Below are 23,362 nucleotides of genomic sequence, written 5' to 3'. Positions count from 1 at the left end.
ATCTTGCTGAAAAGCGGATTGGGATGGCTCTTGAGATTGCATTTCCAGCTCATTTCCAGGTTATGACAATACTGCTTGTCCACGGGCTGCACTTTGAGTAGCAAGGATTGGTGTATTCCTATAGTTTAAGTTGCTGCTATGTTCTCCATCAAAGTATTTGCCTTTGCAGTCTTGTCTCCACCTGGAATGAGGGCCTCTGCCCCCAGTTTAAAGATGCTCATCTCCCCACCATCAAGTGGGCAAGCTACTTTTGGCATTTGTTCCTTTATTCACTTTGGCAGCAGGGGATCCTTTTCTGGCCTGAAGACCAGAGTCTGAATTTGAGCAAAACCCCGCAGCATGGATGAGGGCTACCCAATAACTGGGCTGGGGTAAACCTGGTCCCTTCTCCAGCAAGACTTGGCCAAGCTCTCACAGAAACCCTTTTCTGACTCTTCCCTGGCCAGACCCTGATCCATGCATGGGTTGGAACTCGGGTGGCCTTGGTTAATCTCAGCTTTCTGACCTAGATGAGCCCAGCCCCAGCTCTCCGAGTAAAGCCATTCAGGCTGGCGGGGACTAGACCAGAAGGGTGCCCTGTCCCGGGTGCCCCTTTTGCAGCCACTCAGATGTGCTGCTGTGGTGTCCTTTGTGCTGGTGGCAGCCCTGGAAGATGAGAAGCCGCTGTTGCTCCCCTGCTGCCCTGGCCCAGCTGTCAGGACCCCTCAGCAGAGGGCAGGGCGCCAAGCCTTCCCACTGCATGTGGCTTATTGTCCCCAAGGCTGGCAGGGCTGCGGAGGACCGAATCCACAGACCATCCAGAGAGCACCCACAACCCAGAAAGGGGGAGGGGTGGGCTGGCGTCACTTAGTCTTCCCCTGCCCCCTACCCTTCAGCGCCTGCCCCTCCCCAGCTCCCTATTTGGCCATCCCCCTGACTGCCCCCTCCCCTTCCTTACATGGTCTGGGGGCTCCCTGGCTGATCCTCTCCCCTGCCCTTGGCTCCATGAATGGCCTCGGCAGTCCTAGCGGGTGCGAAGGGGACCAAATAAGGCAAGGTGACAGACCGGGCCCCCCACCCCTGCCCCCGGCTGCTCCAACTGACCCTGTCCATCAGCGTTCTATAAAGCGGCCCTCCTGGAGCCAGCCACCCAGAGCCCGCCGCCGCCGGAGCCGAGCCGACCCGCCCCGCCGACGGTGAGTCAGCGCCCGGCCCTCCGCGTTCACTCCTCGCCTGGTCCGCGGGCCCCGCCGGACACCAGCCCCGCGCCGCCACCTGGCCAGCCCGGCCCGCATTCAGCCAAGGCCCCAGCTCCTGCCGCTCTGCAACTGCCTTTTTTTTTTCTTTTTTAAAGCCCACACTTTTTGATTTGGTTCTAACTTGTTTCGTCCTGGGCGTTGGTCCTCGCAGGACCTCGCAGGGGCTCTAAGAAGGGGAATTTTGTGGCTCCCCAAGGGGCTTTTGGGTCCCTACTCTCGTGCGCTTTCCCCTCCATCTGGGGCACAGGCATGGCGATATGGACAGGGCTGGAGATCGAGTTCCCAGTTCGTGAAAAGGAAGAAAGTTAAAGGGCTGGGGAGGACTAAGGGGCTGGGTTTCCTGGGTCCCTCCTTGCACCTGGCACCCTAGGTGGAACTCCTGGCCAGGGAGCCTGGGTGGATTCCTCTGCCCTTCTCTGTCACCAGTCTCCTCCGCGGCTTCTTCCCTCCCTTTTATGATTCGAGGGGAAGGGAGGTGGCAGGAGTGTTCCCCGCCCAACCCCCTGTCCAGTCCCCACAACCCCCTTCTGCTCTGTCCTGTCCTCTGGGTGCGGAGAAGGCCAGCTGCACAGGCAGCTAAGCGTGGTCCGCCCTCCCCTCCTCAACCTGCAGAACCCCCTGAAGCTGTGCCAAGATGTGTGACGACGAGGAGACCACCGCCCTGGTGTGCGACAACGGCTCTGGGCTGGTGAAGGCCGGCTTTGCGGGGGATGACGCGCCCCGCGCTGTCTTCCCGTCCATCGTGGGCCGCCCGCGGCACCAGGTAAACTTCCCGCGGAGCCCCCAGTCCCACTCGGGACTCCTTCAGTCCAGCGATCTAGGAAATGGCTCTCACCTGACCCTCTTGTTCGATGAACTCTTCAGGCCAAATTAAGAAAAGGCTGATTGACTTCAAATCCAAGCCAAGGCAAGCAATACTCCACAAAACCCCAACATACTGAGGAATGTACACCTGAGTGGCACGCCTCTAAAAGGGTCCCACTCCCTGGTGTGAAAGCCACCAGCTTCCCTCCACTAATGGCCTTTTGGACTTTTAGTCTTTAGTGTCTTCTCTGCCTTATACACTTCATTTTCTTCCTTGTCCTCTCTTTTCAGTCCTGTTTAAAACTTCTAACAATATCACCTCTCTCAACCAACCAGGACCCAATCCACATTCCTCTTTCATGTTCGCAGCCAGTTTACAGGGTTCCCCAAAGGTGTAATCAATCTATCTCCTTCCTGGCTGTTGCATTTTTAGAAGCCAGGCGTGACAGAGGCAGCAAGTGCCATGGTGATAGCGACATACCACCTCGTTTATTAAAAGACATGCCATGCTCTCTGGGTTTGTCACATGCCTGGCCAGACAGGCTGCCAAGCAGGAGAGCTTAGTCCTCAGAGCTGGTGAATGACTCCAGGACAGCTCTGGACAGGCTGAATTTCACTGTTGGAGTGAGGATGGCATATCAGCCCATCATTATGTGTTCACTTGAATGTCAAAATCTTTTTCTTAGGAGAAATACAATGTGTCATTAATTCAGTCATTCCAAAATGCAGTCATCTATATTCCAGTTGACATGGGTGATGAGCTTAATAACTTAATGAAGGCATATGATATTTTTAAGGTGAGGTGAGGCTCTGCTTCTTCAGTGAAATAGCTTCATTCTCTCCTGAGTTATATTCTCAACAATAGAATTATACATCTTTGGGGGAGTGGGGAGAAGGTAGAAGATTGATTTTTAAATAATTCTTCTAAATTGGGGTAAAATCCTATTGCTTGTTATTTCTGGTATTTAAATATGTTCCTTGACTTGGGCAGTTAGATATAAATGGACAAGACACTGATTATATTCCTGACATGGTGAGAGCATGATTTTCTCATTTTTTCTTCTCATAGGGAGTTATGGTGGGTATGGGTCAGAAGGACTCCTACGTAGGTGATGAAGCCCAGAGCAAGAGAGGCATCCTGACCCTGAAGTATCCCATCGAGCATGGTATCATCACCAACTGGGACGACATGGAGAAGATCTGGCACCACACCTTCTACAACGAGCTCCGTGTGGCTCCCGAGGAGCACCCCACCCTGCTCACAGAGGCCCCGCTGAACCCCAAGGCCAACCGGGAGAAGATGACTCAGATCATGTTTGAGACCTTCAATGTCCCTGCCATGTACGTGGCCATCCAGGCAGTGCTATCCCTGTATGCTTCTGGCCGTACCACAGGTATGCTGGGCTCTGGGGACAGTTACTGATGAATCACATTCCCAAGTCACCGACCTTGCTGTGAATCAGATCCCCCAGTTGAAAAAGGGATAATCCCTTTCCTCCCATTCCCTAGCAAGTTCTGTGCTAAGAGTTAACAGTAGTGCCCTGAGGTTAGTTTCAGAGCACATTTATTGTTGGAGCTGATAGCTTGTGGAGATAGGTCCTTCCCTTATTTAAAGCTCAGCGCAGTGTAGCAACTTGGAGTGCAGCAGTCATTGTTATGTGTTTAAACCATCACATCACCTGGGCAAGCATCCCCAAGGAGAATACATTCCCTACAGGGTCTGAGTCAAGAGAGAGAAACGTGTAAGTTCAATAGGAGCAAAGAAAAACACACTTGGGTGCTTACATAATGTGCTCATGGCTGATAAGAAAGATGGTCATTTGAAAGTGTCCTCGGGAATTTTTTCTACTATAATAGTTTAAAAGATGAGCTGCAGTTTGCTTCAGATTCAGTATTCATGATGCTCATTTTTATTCTTTGTGTGTAAGGAATCTAATTTTATCTGGATCAATGCCCATTGCTAGCATCTCTTAGCCAAGACTGGAAGTGGGCTTTGCCGTGGCTAAAGCAGTGGTGTTGTCCTCAGGAATTTACCTTGTTCTTGTCTACTTCCCTGGGCAGGCATTGTTCTGGACTCTGGGGATGGTGTAACTCACAATGTCCCCATCTATGAGGGCTACGCTTTGCCCCATGCCATCATGCGTCTGGATCTGGCTGGTCGGGACCTCACTGACTACCTCATGAAGATCCTCACTGAGCGTGGCTACTCCTTTGTCACCACTGGTGAGTGTGTGTGTGTCTCATCTGCCACAGTGTGGGTCTGCTTTCCTCCTCCCTCACTGAATCTGCCTACCTCCCTATAATTGACTTCTTGCCTCAGAGCATGACTGTGATACTCTTTATTTCTGTAGCTGAACGTGAAATTGTCCGTGACATTAAAGAGAAACTGTGCTATGTCGCCCTGGATTTTGAGAATGAGATGGCCACAGCTGCCTCTTCCTCCTCCCTGGAGAAGAGCTATGAACTGCCTGATGGCCAAGTCATCACTATTGGCAATGAGCGCTTCCGCTGTCCTGAGACACTCTTCCAGCCCTCCTTCATTGGTGAGTTGTAGGGTCTGGTGCAGAGGCACAATTTTCCCTGGAAATCTTAGGGTCTCCCAGAGTAAAATCTAGAAGGCTCAAGAAGCCCTTGAGTTAAAAGAAGTCATAGTTTGGATTCCCACACAGCTCAACCTCAAGTCCTGATGGCTCATTAAAGGGAAAGTCTATGTTCTGCTCTAGTGATATAATAAAGGATGACACACTGAGTTCATCTCAAAATAAAGGATGACACAGAGTAGTAACTGAATATCACGTATCTGCAGGAAAAGGGCTATTTCACAAGAGCTGACTTATTCCAGTAAGTTTCACTACCAAGTAGCTGGATTTTCCAAGTTCCTCATCATTAAGTGCAATAACATTCCTACTCATATTAATAACTGGGCACTTATATGTCAACAAATATCCTTCCTAAGCAATGCTTTCCATAAGGAACTTTGTCAGTATCTGATTTAAGTCCATAAACAAAAATTACATTCATTTTAGTTTAAACGTGTATCTTTTCCTTTTCCAATACATCTTCATACATCTGAGAGTTTCAGGAGGTGTTTACTTGAAACAAGTGCTAAGCACAGTTGCTCCTTTCTTGGCATTGTATTGTGGATTAACTGTGAGGCACCCATTCCACCCTGCAGTGTGTCTTATAGGGGAACATATGTTTCAGAGACAAATGGTGACAGCTCCCCCACACAAAGAAGTTCTGTTCTCTTCCCTCTACCTTGACCTGAATGCACTGTGATGTGTGTGTGTGTGTGTGTGTGTGTGTGTGTGTGTGTGACTCGTTCCTAGGTATGGAATCTGCTGGCATCCATGAAACAACTTACAATAGCATCATGAAGTGTGACATTGATATCCGCAAGGACCTGTATGCCAACAATGTCTTATCTGGAGGCACCACTATGTACCCTGGTATTGCTGATCGTATGCAGAAGGAAATCACTGCTCTGGCTCCTAGCACCATGAAGATTAAGGTAAAGAACTTTTGTGAGTGGGAGATCCGAGGCAAGTCTTGGTATTCTAAGCAGAACTACGTTCCAAATTCCTTTTCCCTCATACTCAGTTTCTTGTCTCCTACAAACTTTACCTGTTAGCTTTTCTACCACTTTTTCTGATTTTCTTAGCACTTTTCCCAAGATAGGTAACTTCCAAAATGCTTTTAAGCAGTGAATAAAAATAAATCTTTGACAAAAAAAAAAGACACACACACACACACACGCAACAAAATCTTTGAATACATTTTTAAAGCTCCCAACTTTTGGGCTAGGCTCCACTACACATTTAGCTTGTTGCCAAATTACACTCTAGGTAAGTGGAGAAATTCCATTTTAATAATAGAATATATCTTTAATAATATAAACGATGAAATAGAGGTGAGTTCATATAACTTGATTGGCCACATTATTTCGTGGTATGACATATCCCACACTATAGCGAATTAAAATCTAATGGTTTTTTCTGTGAATCCTCCCAAAGTGTTATTTGCTCCCTTGCTTGGAACTTCAGAGTTCACTGGAAGTTTTTGTGTTCTTTCTGCAGATTATTGCTCCCCCTGAGCGTAAATACTCTGTCTGGATTGGGGGCTCCATCCTGGCCTCTCTGTCCACCTTCCAGCAAATGTGGATTAGCAAGCAAGAGTACGATGAGGCAGGCCCATCCATTGTCCACCGCAAATGCTTCTAAGATGCCTTCTCTCTCCATCTACCTTCCAGTCAGGATGATGGTATTATGCTTCTTGGAGTCTTCCAAACCACCTTCCCTCATCTTTCATCAATCATTGTACAGTTTGTTTACACACGTGCAATTTGTTTGTGCTTCTAATATTTATTGCTTTATAAATAAACCAGACCAGGACTTGCAACCTATAAAAGCCTCTTGTTTGTTTTTGGGGTAGGCGTGGGGTGGGGCAGGTGTTTGCTTTGACACCCTGAGCATTGTCAGAGTTCAGTACCACAGGGTTCATCCAGATGAATTAATATGACAGTTAGCTGGGAGTTATAATGCTAACTTTTGATTTCATATTTTGAGACAGAATCATGAATATATTTCATACCTGAAAAGCAGATTAAGGTTTAGTTCCATATAAGTAAGAAATGAAATTGAATAAGATAGTTCTCTAGAATTAGTTGCTGCAGATGACACTGAAGATTGTTTTAACATATGTTCCAGTTGTTTTTGTAACCTTGCAGAAAATACACATATATTGATAATGAGAAAGTCAAAGATTATTTTAAATAAATTGGCTTAACTTTTCAATTCTTTGAACTCTTCAATTGTCTTCCTGGGGGCTATGAAAGAAACATGAAGGTTAGCTGACAGTTGGGCCAGCCACATCCCATTGCAAATACCCTCTAAACGTATCAAGACCATTCTGTGTGTGCAAAACAAATGTGAGGAAGCAGGAGCCAAACACTTCTGCCTGAGCAGTGACTAACTTGCGAGACAGAAGCCTTCAATCTCTTCATTTCTTTGAAATCTTGAGATCTTGGGTTGAGTGAACTGAAGGCTGCGAAGTCCTGAGGGAGCAAGGGGAGGCGAGAGCCACAGTGTTTGCTTTGCTCTGTGCAGAGCTCTCTGCAAAGTATGGTGGGAAGGCTGCTGGGGCAGCGTTGAAAAGAATTGAATGTGTTCCATCCTCGAGGAGTTCACACACCTACACATAATCCCCCAGTGCGTGTGGCCTGGAGGCTTTAAGGAGAGGTATGTGGGTCTGGGTCTTAAAGAATGGTCAGGAATTAGGGAGGTGAGAAGAGCAGAGAGGACATCTCAGCAGAAGGAAGCGTGGCAGAAGCCAGGATACAAGACATGGGGCAGGCTGGTAGGTGCTGATGAATTTTAGAAAATCCACTGGGAAAGGTAGATTTCAACTAGATTGCAGAAGCCTTACAGATTTTTTTTCCAAATTAATTGCCAGTGAACTGTTAGCATTCACAGAAGTGTTTGAATAGACTTAATTGAATTTTATTGATGAGGATTCAAGACACAGAGATTAAGCAACTGGTGCAATGTTATAAACTTTATTTGTGGAATGTGCTAGACAGGAACTCAGATTTTCTGACATCTATTCTGATGGTGTCTCTAAAATAATCTTTCTAACTTTATAGTTTATCAAGGGTAACCCCATTCTATCACATGCCTTTTGAGAATTTGGGTTCAATATTTGGAGTACTCTGGACTCATCAGACATCTTTAATAAATTGTAATACATTGCCACTGTCATTCAAGGTCCTATGTGTGTCTTTATGCCTATTCATACCAAAAATATCTTTTGATCCCTGACTCTGGGTCGGGCATAGTATTAAGGGCAGGGGACACAAAGATGTGTGAGAGCACATTTTCTGTGAATAAAAAGCTTAGAGTTTAGAGTTCTGTATCTGGCATATTCAAATGGAAGGCCTTCTATGCAATAAAAGCTAAATAATACATCAACTTGGTGGCATTTTATTTAGATAAGGTGCAAACATTATTGTACATATGCCCCCCGCCCCCACCACCCCATTGTATCCTATAGCACAGTTGAATTGGTTTAAAAGCCATGCATGGGGAGGTATGATTTCACTAGTTTTTGTGTCTCTTTCTTTTCCTCTGTACAATTGAGTGCATAAATATTATGAATTGTATCTTCTGAACACAGTATTAATGCTTTAACTGTAGATGACTGGCTGGGGTATCACCTCTGGTTCTTTCCATTTGTGATTAGAAATGGAGAGGATATTTTTATTTCTATGTAAAAGTAGAAGCTTTAAGAATCAGCTTCTGATATTTGTATCACAAGAGGTAAGCACCCAGATTCCTGTTGAATTCTGAGGTCTTCTCATCTTTGCTTGATTATAGGGTATAAAGTATTAGAACAATTGAATCTTAAAAATTGTGCTTAAGGAAGGTACTAAGACAAAAATGTTTGCTTAAGGTAATCTTCATATGTATACAATAACTGAGACGTGGATAGTGCCTATGTCTTTGGTTAAAGTGCAATAAACAAAGAACTATATAAATTATATTTCTTCTTAATTTATAATAAAGTATTGTTTGTAGTTTCTAATACCTCCAAACACCACTTCTTCATTTATTTTGACCAAACAATGGCCATTATGTAGATGTGTTTAAATATTTAAGAGAGTACAGTGGAGAGAAAAGAAATATTACTGAAGAAAATAAAATATTTAGAGGGGTAGGGCTGACTTATTGTATCCAGAGATACAATGTGAACAATGTGACTGGGTCTCCACCTTTCTTTCCAGTTCTCCCATAGAATTTATTACAGTCTGAATTGTGTTTCCTCAAAACTCATATGAAGCCCTAACTCCCAATATGACTATATTTGCAGACAAGGCCTTTAAGGAAGTAATGAAGGTTAAATGAAGTCATAAGTGTGGGGCCCTAATCCAATCAGACTGGTGTTCTTCCAAGAGGGAGAAGAGACACCAGGAGTACAAGCACAGAGGAAAAGCCATGTGAGGGCAGAGCCAGAAGGCGACCCATCTGTAAGCTGAGGAAAGAAGCCTGCTGACACCTTGATCTTAGACATCCAGCCTCCAGAACTGTGAGAAGTAAATGTCTGTTGTTTAAGCCACTGATATGGTTTGGCTGTGTCCTCACCCAAATCTCATCTTGAATTGTAGTTCCCATAATCCCCACATGTCGTGGAGGGACCCAGTGAGAGGTAATTGAATCATGGGGGCGGTTACCCTCATGCTGTTCTCATGATTGATAATGAGTGAGTGCTCATGAGATCTGATAGCTTCATAAGGGGCTTTTCCCCGCTTTTCTTGGCACTTCTCCTTCCGGCCACCATGTGGAGAAGGACATGTTTGCTTCCACTTCCACCATGATTGTAAGTTTCCTGAGGCCTCCCCAGCCATGCTGAACTGTGAGTCAATTAAACCTCTTTCCTTTATAAATTGCCCAGTCTCAGGTATGTCTTTATTAGCAGCATGAAAACAGACTAATACAGCCACCCAAGTCTATGGTATTCTGTTATGGCAGCCTTGGCAGACTAATATAGGATTTCTCCACCATCCTATAGGTAATATAGGATTTACCAACTTAGCAGCCTCTGAGACAAAAGAATACCTTCCCATATAGTACTGGCAGAAGTCCCAGGAAAGTGTCTGAGCCTGGTCAGGCTTAGGAACCAAGTCATACCATTCTTACTGCAGGGGCTGATCAATACTATTTAGCAGGGAAGAGGTGATTCTCCAAAGGAAGAGGACAAAATAGTGCAAACACCATACCCAGTGAGCTAGAGAAGGAGAAAATTCTGGTGGCTTGTAGGGGAAGAACTGATTGTTGGATGGCTCCCACCTTCCAGCTCAGGAGTTTTGATTTGACAGGTCCTGAGAAGGACTTGAGAAGAGCAATGACTTCATGCAAACAAAACTAGGCGGCAAGACAGAGAGCCTTTGGATAATATATTCCAGTGTGGCCTCAGGACCCAGGGACCCAGTGATCTCTATATGATCAGACTATCTGGATTTTTAAAAGGAAATAATAAGTCAGATTCATTTTATGGTTAATATGATATAAATGCTATAAATATATACCAGGAACTAATAGGGAGGGAAAAAATATAGGTCTTTTAGGCCTAAAACAGCAAAAGTTGTCTATGTTCACCTTAAGGTCTTCCAGGCTCATTATACAAGAAATCTCTCTTCCAGGCAGAGCTTCTCTGGCTGTTGCTATGGTAACTAAACTCATGGTAGGAAGACATCCAAAACAAAGCTCCTGGAGAGGTTGCAAAAGTACACCTCTGGTCACTGATGAACTTGATGTTTGAAGACATTCTTTGAAGTTCATTCATTAGCCCTGGGTGCAGCAGATGCAAGAAAGGTTGACTCGGAGGATAAAAAGCTTCAGTTCAACTATAGTTCTCTGAGTTCTTGTGGTTCTGGGCCCCCTCCCCTCCCTGGTTGAGGCTGGAAGTGAAGGGGAGCTGGGTCAGCTGAGAGTTAAGTAAGGGTGACCTGCATGTCCTTCAGCATCATTGTCTGCTTATTTTCCTGCATTGTTTTACTGTAACTTCCATGGAAGTCATGACTAAAGAGGGGAGACAGAAAGAAAACTACCCCAAGGGAAGGCTGAAGTAAAGCAGAATTAAAACAGGGCTTAAATAGTAGATGAGAAGCAAACTCTAGAGTCAATTGTAAGCAAGGAATTGGGTCAACAGGGTAAGTGTTTAACACAGGAAGATGACTTGGGGAACTTTGGAACTGTTACTGCAAGTGGCCTGGAGGCATCATGGAGGTCAGGATATGAAAAAACAGGCATCATGTAGGAAGTTTAAGAGCAACTCTGCCTTAGGTGAAATAGTGAAATTTTCCTAAAGCCTCTTGAACTCTAGGATGTACACTTTAGTCTTCTTTTCCAGTGTCTTCCACAAAATGCTGGCCATCTCGGACATTCTCCCTGTCACTCCAGTCACAAATTGAAACTTACCTGTTGTATTAGTCCATTCTCACATTGTTAAAAAGAAATACCTGAGACTGGGTATTTTATAAAGAAAAGATATTTGATTGGCTCACGGTTCTGCAGGCTGTAAAAGAAGCATAGTAGCTTCTGCTTCTGAGGAGGCCTCAGGAAGCTTCCAATCATGACAGAAGGCAAAGGGGGAGTGAGGCATCTCACATGGTGGGAGCAGGAGCTAGGGGCAGGGAGGTGCCACACACTTTTAAATGACCAGATCTCATGAGAACTCAGTCACTAACATGAGGACAGTACCAAGGGGATGGTGCCAAACCATTCATGAGAAATTCACCTCCATGATCAAATCACCTCCCACCAGGCCCTCCAACATTAGGGATTACAATTCAACATAAGATTTGGTGGGGACACAGAACCAAACCTTATCATCCATCTTTTACCTGCATCCTTCAAAGAGCAGACTGTGCCAATTAAGCAATCTCTTACCTAAACTATGTTCCCAAGGGAACGCTCGAACAGATCTCCCTGCCAGAGAACACAAGCATAATTTAACCAAAGTTTTCTAAATATAGTTTCTTATTAGACTAGCCCAAAGGATTGATGTTGCATGGGCTTTGGGTCAAAATGATTTGAGTTTAAATCCTAGCTCTGCCACTGATGAGTTGAGTGGTCTTTAAGTAAATCACCTAGCTTCTTCAGGAAAGAAGGGCTAACTAAAATCGTGTTCTCAGAGTTGTCATGAGAATGGAACAAAATGTGCTTAAGACACTCAGCACCATGCCCAGTATGAGCTGAATTATTCAATTAAGTTTACTTTCCTTCCATCCCCATTTCTTTCTTTTTAGCATGAACTTTGGAGGCTGGGTTGGGAGGTGATGGAGAGGGGCAGAGGTGGGCTACGGAAGTCTCTTCAAATCACATTGTTATGGTTTCTCTATATTGAGTTTCTCTTGAGAATAGGAAAAATGAATAGGAAAAATGAAGGAATAGAAAGCTCAGTGGGAAGAAAAAAATTAAAGGGCATTTATAACAGGATGTGAAGGAAGGCAAAGAGGAACACAAAGTCTCTTTCTTGGAGACCTGGAAGACAAATTACAGAGAGTCGTGGTGTGGGCAGGAGGAGCAGCAGCTATGTGTGTGCATGTGAGTGTGTGCTCCCACACATAATACAGGTGAGAACAATCAACAGAGGGTTGGGCTGATGGCCATGTGAAAAGGATCTGCCTGCTGTTTTTCTGTGCTCTTCAACTCCCACTATTTTCCCCATCCCCTTCTCACCCACATTCAAGAGCCTGGCCTTTCCTCTCTTCCCTTTGTATATATGGAATCAGCATAGATGGACAAGTAGATTCACTATTGTCTAAGTAAGTTGACATGAGAGAATTTGACTCCACAAGCCAAGACTTCCAACTAACTCCTTTTCCTGCCAGCTGGATCTGTACAGGAGCAGGCACTTAGAGAGAAACACTGTCCCTACTCCTACTCCCACTCAACTTCCTGGTTTTGTGCCATGCCTCTGCCTCATGGAATTTCTTTTGTGTTTTTAGGGATTTGGGCTTCATGTTCTTTGGCTCTAGATCCTGGTCAATGCTCTTAGTCTCAAGGAACAGAACTCTCCTCAAACTAGGGAGTTAAGTTAGGAAGAGAGTTTGTTAAAAAGATATAGAGGAACTCCTAAAATCTGAAGATATAAAGTAGACTTAGACTTCTTAGCAAATGGGAATTTAGAACTGCAAAACCATCAGGAACAGCAGGTGTTCTGCATTCTCTATCTCTTCAGTTCCCCCTTATAAATGAACTGTACCCATCTCTCCCACACAGATTTACTCATGTAACTCCTCCTGAAGGAATGGCCCTAAGCAGACAAGTTTGTTTCATGCATGGCCCCAGGTCTAATGGAACCAGAGGGGAATATGTCTGGCATGAGGACTTGTATATCTAAGGACCAGCAACCAATCAGACATTTTTTCCTCTCTTTAGCTGGAACTAAGAAGCACAGGTGGTGCTGTTAGTTGTTTGTGGTCTCTGGAACTGACACATAGCAGATGGTGGCCAAGATGGGTTGAGAAAGCAAAGAAGGCAAAAAGTTGCCAAGAGAAATAAGAATATGGAGCTGCTACAGCTCAGGGAAAAAAACATGAGTGCCTGAACACACCTCTTGGGTAAGGGTTGTGTGTGCGTGTGATAAGTTTTTCCTGTATTAAGCAAGCGTTTTGGTTGAACACCACCCACTACATATTATATCTGTTTTCCTTTAACTCTGGGAAGTATTAGAAACATATTTAAACTAAAATTTGGATTGAGAACAGCCTATGTGATCACACCTACTGGAGGATCTGCATTACACTTCAAATGAATGAAATGACTAGGTAGAATTTTAGACATCTTCAAACAAGTGGGAAGGATTAGGGTACAGTGGGTAAGGGCTGTCATCTAAAAGACCACCAGGATGGCTACATAGTAGAAAGGAGAGCTTTATTGTAGATGTCAGTCTGCAAACCAGGAAGAAATAGTCTCCAGTCTGGACCAAAGTTACTCTGTCTTCGAGGAAGGAAAGGGCAGGTTGGGTTTTATGACTCACACAGTCCATATTACACAACCATGTCATACATATTTAGCAGGTGTGTGGGGAAGCTATCTATATTTATGAAGGAGCCAAGATATGCACAATCGGTAAACATATATGTAACATACATCCCATGTTCACTTTGGGGCAGGGTTTTAGCATTAAAGTGAAGTGAAATTTGGCTATTTACACCAAAAGTGAACTATAGGACACAAAGAGAGTTTGCATATAACCTTTATATACCGGCCGAAACTGGCTTATGGTCTTCAGTTGAAGAGAATGTTTATAAGGCTGGTCCTCTGCCCAGTCAGAGTTGTAGTGATCTGGGTTGTAAATCAGAGTTAGGAGGGGGTCTGATAGCTCTTACTATAAGGGAGTTTAGCAAGCTGTGGCCAAATTCTACCAGATCAGACTGAAACTATTCCCAAAAATGGAGGAAGAAGGACTCGTCCCTAACTCATTCTATGAAGCAAGCACCACCCTGATACCAAAATCTGGCAAAGACACATGAAAAAATAAAACTACAAGCCAGTATCCCCACTAAACATAGATGCAAAAATCCTCAGCAAAATACTACCAAATCCAACAGCACATCAAAAAGTTAATTCACCATGATCAAGTAGGCTCCATTCTTGGGATGCAAAGTTGGTTCAACATAGGCAAATCAATAAATGTGATTCACTACATACACAGAATTAAAATAAAAAATCATATGATCATCTCAATATATGCAAAAAAAGCTTTCAGTAAAATATAACATCCCTTCATGACTAAAAATCCTCCAGAGACTAGGCACTGAAGGAACACACCTCAAAATACTAAGAGCCATCAAGGACAAACCCACAGCCAATGTCACACTGAATGGGCAAAAACTGAAAGCATTCCCCTTGAGAACTAGAACAAGACAAGGATGCCTACTTTCACAACTCCTATTATTCAACATAGTACTGGAAGCCCTAGCCAGAGCAATCAGGCAACAGAAAGAAATAAAAGACATCCAAATAGGAAAAGAAGAAGCTAAAAGATCTCTCTTCATAGCTGATATGATTCTATACCTCAAAAACCCTGAAGACTCCACCAAAAGGCTCATGGAACTGATAAACAACTTCAGTAAAGTTTCAGGATATAAACTCAATGTACAAAAATCAGTATCATTTCTACACACCAATAACAGCCAGGCCAAGAGCCAAATCAAGAATACAATCCCATGTACAATGGTCACAAAAATTTAAAATACCTAGAAATACATCTAACCAAGGAGAAGAAAGTTTTCTAAAAGGAGAACTACAAAACACTACTGAAAGAAATCACAGATTACACAAACAAATGGAAAACATTCCATGCTCATGGATTGGAAGAATCAATATTGTTATCATACTACCCAAAGCAATCTACAGATTCAATGCTATTCCTATCAAATCACCAATGCCATTTTTTCACAGAAAGAGAAAACACTATTCTAAAATTCATGTGGAACCAAAAAAGATCCTGAACAACCAAAGCAATCCTAAACAAAAAGAACAAAGCTGGAGGCATCACATTACTGGACTTCAAATTATAGTATAAGTCTACAGTAACCAAAACAGCATGGTACTGGAAAAAAAAAAAAAAAGAAAACAGACACATAGGGCAATGGAACACAATGGAGAACCCATAAATAAAGCTGTACACCTACAGCCACCTGATCTTTGACAAAGTTGACTAAAATAAGCAATAGGAAAAGGACTCCCTATTCAATAAATGGTGCTGGGATAGCTGGCTAGTCATATGCAGAAGAATAAAATTGGACCCATACCTTTCACCATATATAAAAATTAACTCAAGATAGATTAAAGATTTAAGGATTTAAATGTAGGACCTCAAAATATAAATATCCTAGAGGAAAACCTAGGAAACATCATTCTGGACATTGGCCTAGGGAAATAATTTATGACTAAGTCCTCAAAAGCAATAGCAACAAAAACAAAAATGATGAGTAGGACCTAATCACATTAAAGAGTTTCTGCACAGCAAAAGAAACTATCAACAGAGTAAACAGACAACCTACCAGATAGGAGAAAATATTCTCAAACTATGCATCCAACATCTATATTCTAATATCCAGAATATAGAAGGAACTTAGACAATTGAAGAAGTAAAAGACAAATAACCCTATTAAAAATGGGCAAAAGACACGAACAGACGCTTCTCAAAAGAAGGCACACAAGCAGCCAACAAACATATGAAAAAATGCTCAACATCACTAATCATCAGAGAAATACAAATCAAAACCATAATGAGATACCATTTCACACCAGTCAGAATGGCTATTAGTAAAAAGTCAAAAGTTACACACGCTGGTGGGGCTTCAGAGAAAAGGGAGCACTTGTACACTGCTGGTGGGAATGTATATTAGTTCAGTCACTGTGGAAAGAACTTAAAACAGAACTACCATTTGATCTACCAATCTTATTACTGGGTATATATCCAGAAGAAAATAAATCATTCTACCAAAAGGACACATGCATGCATATGTTCATCACGGAACTATTCACAATAGCAAAGACATGGAATCAAACCAGATGTCCATTAATGACAGATTTGATAAAGAAAATGTGGCACATATAAATCATGGAATACTACTCATCCATAAAAAAGAATGAGATAATGTCCTTTGCAGCAACATAGATGCAGCTGGAGACCATTATCCTAAGTGAATTAACACAGGAACAGAAAATCAAATACTGCATGTTCTCAACGACATTGTGTGCTCATAGACATAGGATGGCAACAAAGGACACTGGGAAGTACTAGAAGGGAGAGGGAGGGAGAGAGGAGGGATCATATGAAAAACAATCAGGTACTATGTTCACAACCTGAGTGACAGGATTAATTGTACCCCAAATCTCAGCACCACACAATATACCAAAGTAACAAACCTGCATATGTATCCCCTGAATCTGAAATAAAAGTTGACATTATATTTTTAAAAAGTAATATAGATTGTTAGAATTCAGAAATGAAATTTCATTTAGAAAGTAGAGAACAGATAAAAATAATGTTTAAAAATATAGTAAAATTTTTATATACATAAAATTATATAAATAATTTATGTTTATATTTACATGCAAAATGTATATACTTATAAATTTATATAAATAAAACAATACTCTATAATCATATTAATATGACTATATTTAAATATATTGATATACTGTATATATATTATATATTATACATTGTACCTACACGTGGGTATGTGTGTGTGTGTGTGATGTGCAAGAATTTGAAAGACAAGTGTGGAAATTTGGATTTGATATGAGAGGATATGTGCTTTTACTCAGGAATTGATGCCATTTCCTGAGAAGAGAAGTGGCCCACTGGAATGAAGTTTAAAGAAGGGGAATTCCAGCATTTATGTCCAGAATGGTTTACTTAGTGGAGATCCTTACGGAACAATGTAGTCCAAGAGCAAATAGACAATTTAGGTAGCACAAACTCTAAAGGCCAAGAATGTAGAGCCAGATTCTTCTTTGTCTTCCAAAGTAGAGATTGATCTAAATCGTTTTATGAAGCAAGAAAGTGTGACTATATGATACGGGGTTTAAAGAGTTCCATTAATAATTACCATGGCCTTACACCACAGGGCCTATTCAGGAAATCTAAACTGGCTTTCTGAATTCTCAGTTTAGAAAGCACTTTTCACACCATTTGAGTCTCCTTTGAAATTGAAGGAACTTATTTTAAAACTGTGTAACTCTTACAATAAAGAGTAGCCAGATTCCCTTTTATATCCATTACCCTAGAGTGTCAATTCCATTGTGTTATAATAACTGGTTTGATTTTAATATATAAAAGGGAGCTCCATCATTGAAATATAATATAAGGATCCTAGTTTTTAAAAAAGAAAACTGTAGCTTGGTAGGGATGGAGTATTCATCAGAAGGAACTTGGTGAGTATTTGCTCTAAGTATACATCTTAATAGGAAGATATAAAAAATAAAAATATATATATATCCAAACTGGAAGAGAGTGAAGCATGATACAAAGACTTTAAAAATCAATTGCAGGGCCAGGCATGGTGGCTCATGGTGGCTCATGCCTGTAATCCCAGTACTTTGGGAGGCCAAGCTGAGAAGATCACTTGAGTCCAGAAGTTCAAGACTCGCCTGGGCAACATAGTGAGACCTTGCCTCACCTCTACAAAAATAAAAAATAAAAAAATTGGCCAGGCATGGTGGGGCACGCCTGTGGTCTCAGCTACAGGAGGCTGAGGTGGGAGGATCCCTTGAGCCTGTGTGGTGGAGGTTGCAGTTAGCCAAGATTACACCACTGCACTCCATCCTGGACTACAGAGTGAGACCTTGCCTAAAAAAAAAAGTAATAAATAAATAAAATAAAAAATAAAAAAAATTCACTTCAGTAGTCAAAGTTTGGATTGAAGTTTCCATCAACCAGGGTCCACACAGAATTAGAGTAACCAGAGGCCCCTGCAGAGATGAAGCATGAATGAAAAATAAATTGCTGTTATATTAATCACTGAGATTGTGTTTGTTACCACTGTGTGACCTAGAGTATTCTCACTATTATCCTTAGCTTTAGATATTCACCTCCCCAAGATTTCACTTTTTGTTAGGGCCCTTAGGTTATTTTATGCCAGCTGTATAATACATTTAAAATAATAAACGTGACCGGGTGTGGTGGCTCATGCCTGTAATCCCAGCACTTTGGGAGGCAGGCAGATCACTTGAGGTCAGGAGTTCAAGACCAGCCTGGCCAATATGGCAAAACTCCATTTCCACTAAAAATACAAAAATTAGCCAGACGTGGTGGCATGTGCCTATAATCCCAGCTACGCTCGAGGGAGGCTGAGGCAGGAGAATCACTTGAACCTGGGAGGCGGAGGTTGCAGTGATCCAAGATCGCACCACTGCACTCCAGCCTGGCGAGAGAGCAAGACTCCGTCTCAAAACCGAAACCAAAAACAAAACCCAAAAATTAGCCAGGCATGGTGAGCGTGCCTGTAATCCCAACTACTTGGGAAGCTGAGGCAGGTGAATGCTTGAACCCAGGAGGTGGAAGTTGCAGTGAGCCAAGATCGTGCCATTTCACTCCAACCTGGGCAACAGAATGAGACTCTGTCTCAAATAATAATAATAATAATAATAATAATAATAAACTGTTACCCAGAATTTTTATTTCACTTGAGAGGGCTCTTCAATGTATCCAAAGTGCCATGCTATCAAAAATAGAAGTCTCTTACTGGGTAAGGTTATTCCATTTTTTGGAGGGAGGGGAGTTTAATTTTCCTTTGGCATATGAATGAAATAGAAAATATATTTAAATTTTCTCTAGTTACATTTTGTTACTTCAACATATATGATGCTAACTCAAAATGAAGGATTTTTTTTCCTGTGTACTTTGCTTTAGTCCATGGCTAAAGTTCACATCCTAACCTGGCTCATCAGAGAATTATATTACCTTTAAAACTTTAAAAAATTAAAATATAATTTACACACTATACAATTCACTCATTTAGAGCATACAATTCAATTGTTTTTGGTATATTCACAGATAAATGTAACCAACCATTAGCACAGTCAATTTTAGAACATTTTTATCAACCCCCCAAAAAAACTTTGTATTCTTTAGCTAATACTCTCCTGTCCCCCTACCTAGAAGGACTTTGGTGGGATGGTCTGGTTGCACATACTTCTTTCCAGGGAAGAGTAAAAATACGACTTTCATTTTAATAAACATGGCGGCTTTTGTCTTCAATTGCAAGGAAAATAATCAGAGCCTTTGACTATGTGATTCCGCATTGAGCTCTTTCTTCCTGTCAAAAGACAAAATTTTAACAAATTGAGTTTAGTGATAGAATTGGCTTTTATTAGTAATTCATGAATCAGGCAGCACCCTATCTATGAAATTTAAAGGTGCTTTGATGAGCTGAGCAGAGGAGGTGAGCTTTATAGGCAGAAAAGGCTGAAGAAAGCAGAAACAAGGAATAACACACAGATCAGTCATTTCAAAGCTACTTTCTTTATGGGGTTAAAGCAGAGGAGACTTTCTTATCATGCCAGCTGAGGTTGACTGGACCCCTTTGGACTGCTTGCTGTGAATCTCCTGTTTTCTTGAAAAACAGGCCTGTTTGTAAGTTCAGTGCTTACGTAGCACCCAGCACAAGTGACTCACTCCATTCTGGTTTGGGCTGGTATCTTGGGGCCTAGTGCAGAAGTTCAGTCCGAAACAACACTGTCCCATAAATTTTATTTAATACTCCTTCCAACAGAGAATCTTACTTGCCAGAAAAGACTTCTCGAGACACCTCATCTAAGTTGACCTCAACTCCACCCCACTATGTTATCTGGGTTTGTCTCCTTCATAGCATGTGTCACATAATTTTCTGTGAGTGTTTACACTTTATCGAGGTGTAATTTATACACAATAAAACGCGTTCATTATAAGTATGCAATTCAATTAGTTTTGACAAATATATATAACTTTCATCCGAATCAAAATATAGTACATTGTAAATCACCCCCATATTTCCTCCTGATCCTCCAAATTCAATCTTCTGTACCTTAACCCCAGACAATCCTCTATCACTGTAGATGAGTCTCGTCTGCTCTGGCATTTCATATTAACCATAATTCAAGCTATTTGATTGCTTATCTAGTTTGTTTTTGTCTCTACTACTGGCCTTTTTCTTCACACCATGGTTTTCTAGCACAAAGTGTCTAGCACAGAGCCAGGCAGTGCCAGAGTGAATGAATCCAAAATCATTCTGTTTATCAGCTTTGATTTTTACAATGAAGGCACCTATATATTTGAAGGGAACAGTGAAGACTTTATTGTGAGGGTTAACACACAGGAACCTCTTATGTCTGCCTTCTTTGCCCTCACCTTTGTCATCACAACAGTGTCAAAAACAGCCTTGAATGAGAAAGGATGTCATGACAGGGGTCACACTCTTTTACCTTTGGGCACAATGTGTCATCATTTTAAACAAACATGTTGAAATAGTCTCATTTAATTGTAACGTTTCAAAACTTTGATCTTTCAACTTAGTAGGATAAAGATGTTTCTAACGGCATCTTGCAAATCACACTCTTGATAACGGGGCAGGAGATCAACTCAAAGCACATCCCACTTCTGAAAACACACTCAAGATGCTTGTGTTCTTCCAGCCAATGTCATGGCAGCTCTGTTAATTTTGATAAAATATTTCTCTTACTATAATATCATCAAATCTTGAATGATATCTATAACTGCTTTTCTGCAAAAGTGTTTGAAGCGTGTGAACTGGCATGTCTCTTTCATGCCTTGGGGAGGGAGGGCTCAGTTGGGCATGCCTCCTCCACAGGTGGAGAAGCTGAGGTGGAGCGACCCCTGTACGGAGTGATTTTCCTCGCTTCCTTTGCACGCCTTCATTTCCGGCATGGCGGTCTGTGCATTCCCCTTCAGCTGAAGTTCTAAATCTCTTTTTCTCTCAACTATCTAGGACACATGAGAATTAACCTACTCATGTAGATTACAGAGCCCAGCCCTCATTAACCTTAATATTGAAAGAAATACAGCTTTTGCAGTTGGAGTAGTGGAAATGCCCTTTCACTCAGCACAAATAGCAACATTCCCATGAGCTGAGGAGATGGGCTTTTTAGGGAGTAGTTCATCCAACACAAACTTTTGTTTCTAGTCAGTGAAAATTTCACATATATAATACCTCTGGATTTGTGGATCCCTTTTTAAAGCATTTAAAAATGACATCCCTGAGGTTCTTTTATAGTAGATCTAAGTGCTGTCTATTCTGTATTTTCTTTACGTCTTTTGAATGAATAATTTGGTCCTGAAATTCTCATCTTCCTCCCTAGCAGGTACTGGATTGCTATTTGTTGAAGGACTGAAAACCGCTGACCCTTCATTCTTAAACACTGAAGTCGAATGAACTGTAGACCTCTTCTTTTCCGAGGATCAGGCTCTCTGTCTGTGCTCTGCTTTTCTAGTCTGATCTTTGCTTTAATGGGATTTAAGTACTGAGTGAATCTCAGCCACGTCCTTATCCCTCCTCTTTGGTAGGTGTTGCTTTTGTCAATGACATTGGGTTTAGGGGGAGAGTCACCTTATGGGTGGTGAGAAATAAATGTCTGTTGCAGAAGCCACCAGTCATGGTATTTTATTATGGCAGCTCAAGAAGACTAATGTTCTCACTTCCACTGAATTGTTTTCTTTATTCTTCTCATCCCCCATTTTCATTCTCAACTAGCACGAAAGTTGTACATTCTATTTCTATTCTTCTAGTGCGTGCTCTTAAGCACTTAATATATGTTTAACTCAACACAATCTAAAGTTAACTTCTCTGCTCTTTCTGTTATGATAGTCTTGTATTTATTCTCACTTCACTCACATTAGATACGTACAATAGATTCTTTTTGAAAGAAGTTTACCTTTCTTTCCTCATAATTTTTTTTCCTCACATCCCACTCTGGCTTTAATTATTTTCTTGACTGACAGCTCTGTGTAATTATTTCAGTGAAGGTCTATGAGTAGAAAACCCTTTCCTTCTTTGTCTCAAAAAAGAATCTTTAGTTTACCCTCCCTCTTGCATATAGTTGGGTATATAGGCATAGGAAAATAACTGCAAGGCAGTGCTTATATCTGAGTAGAGAGACTAATGGTAGTTTTCCTTATTTATGTGCATATTCTAATTTTTCTATGCTGAATATTATTTGGATAATTTCTTAGAAGTTAAAAGCTGCACAACAAAATGTGATAAGAAATGAATACTTTGATCACTGGCTCATCAAATCAGTACCAAATACTCGTATATTCTGATTATGTTTCTGCAAAATTTTCTTCAAGAGAACCATGGAAGGTGATGCTGTTGCCATGGCACCATAAAAGTAGTCCCCTTAGAAGTTCAAATAGAGGAGTCACATCGTTCTGGGCTCAGGTTTCAGCTGCTCTGGGTTGCATTTATTTGCACTACTTCAATGCAAATGTGCCTTTAATCCTGCTTTCTCTCCTTCCCAGTGGTGGAATGTAGTATCTGCCTTCATGTAAGACTTGAAGCTGGAGTGCGAAAGAATCTTAGCTGGCACCCACTGTACCTGGGAAGTATGGCTACATCCCCTCTCTGCTTTCAAAGCAGATTTTTTTTTTTTTTAACATGAGTTGATGCTTCAGTTGGCATTGCAAGCAGCATCTGCTCATGGGATGGAAATCCAGAGTGTAATCCAGGTCTCCTCCAGAATCACCAGCTTTCAAAGGACCACAGTGAAAATCAAATTTCTAAGGAGAGATCACAGCCAGTGACATTGAGCTAAAGTCATTTTTCCAGCTGCTCAGGGAGCTGGTCAGCTGGAGAAATCTGAATTCTCTTCACACAGAACTCTATGAGTCAATTAGTCCACACTGCTATTTTATTTTTAGCAGATTGTGTTTGGATTCTTATTTTCTCTTGGGTTTTTGTTAAAACAGTTTTTTCTCTGCTCCTATTACACTGAATCCTGCAGCTGATAGGAGCTCCAAATTAACCTCTGATATTTGTAATCAGTAGATTTCTTTAAGAGAAAAAAAGCAACCAAATCATTCCTGACATCAAAATCCATCTGGTAACATGCACCTCCAAACTGGCCACGAGAGATTCAACAGAATGCAGACATTTCACCCTGTATGTGGCAGGTGTTCAGTATAGATGCATTGTTTCCATTTGATGATGGGCTTATTGTATTTAGGATTGCCTTTTTGGAAAACACCAGTAAATGCTCAACATGAAAAATAAAATTGTGGGACCTCCATATAACAGACGGAGAAGA

At 41.8% G+C, this 23,362-nt stretch overlaps 1 protein-coding gene and 1 long non-coding RNA gene across 2 annotated transcripts in view; one reads left to right on the top strand and one right to left on the bottom strand.

Annotated features, from left to right (window-relative positions):
- Positions 1-23,362, bottom strand: part of LOC109023521 (uncharacterized) — a 57,835-nt gene that overhangs the window by 16,527 nt on the left and 17,946 nt on the right. Inside the window, exon 2 of the long non-coding RNA XR_002002950.3 lies at positions 19,220-19,380. This is a non-coding gene — a long non-coding RNA (uncharacterized lncRNA). The remainder of the gene's footprint in view (positions 1-19,219; positions 19,381-23,362) is intronic.
- Positions 1,046-6,449, top strand: LOC101150071 (actin alpha cardiac muscle 1). The gene is made up of 7 exons (XM_004055933.5): positions 1,046-1,175; positions 1,851-2,001; positions 3,112-3,436; positions 4,104-4,265; positions 4,394-4,585; positions 5,372-5,553; positions 6,119-6,449. Exons 2-7 carry the CDS (start codon positions 1,873-1,875, stop codon positions 6,260-6,262), a joined length of 1,134 nt encoding a protein of 377 aa, XP_004055981.1. The 5' UTR covers positions 1,046-1,175; positions 1,851-1,872; the 3' UTR covers positions 6,263-6,449.

Source organism: Gorilla gorilla, chromosome 16 (genome assembly GCF_029281585.2).
Source record: "Gorilla gorilla gorilla isolate KB3781 chromosome 16, NHGRI_mGorGor1-v2.1_pri, whole genome shotgun sequence".
NCBI classification, from domain to species: domain Eukaryota; kingdom Metazoa; phylum Chordata; class Mammalia; order Primates; family Hominidae; genus Gorilla; species Gorilla gorilla.
The sequence above is the reverse complement of the archived record's forward strand: the minus strand, read 5'-3'. Positions and strand labels throughout refer to the sequence as shown.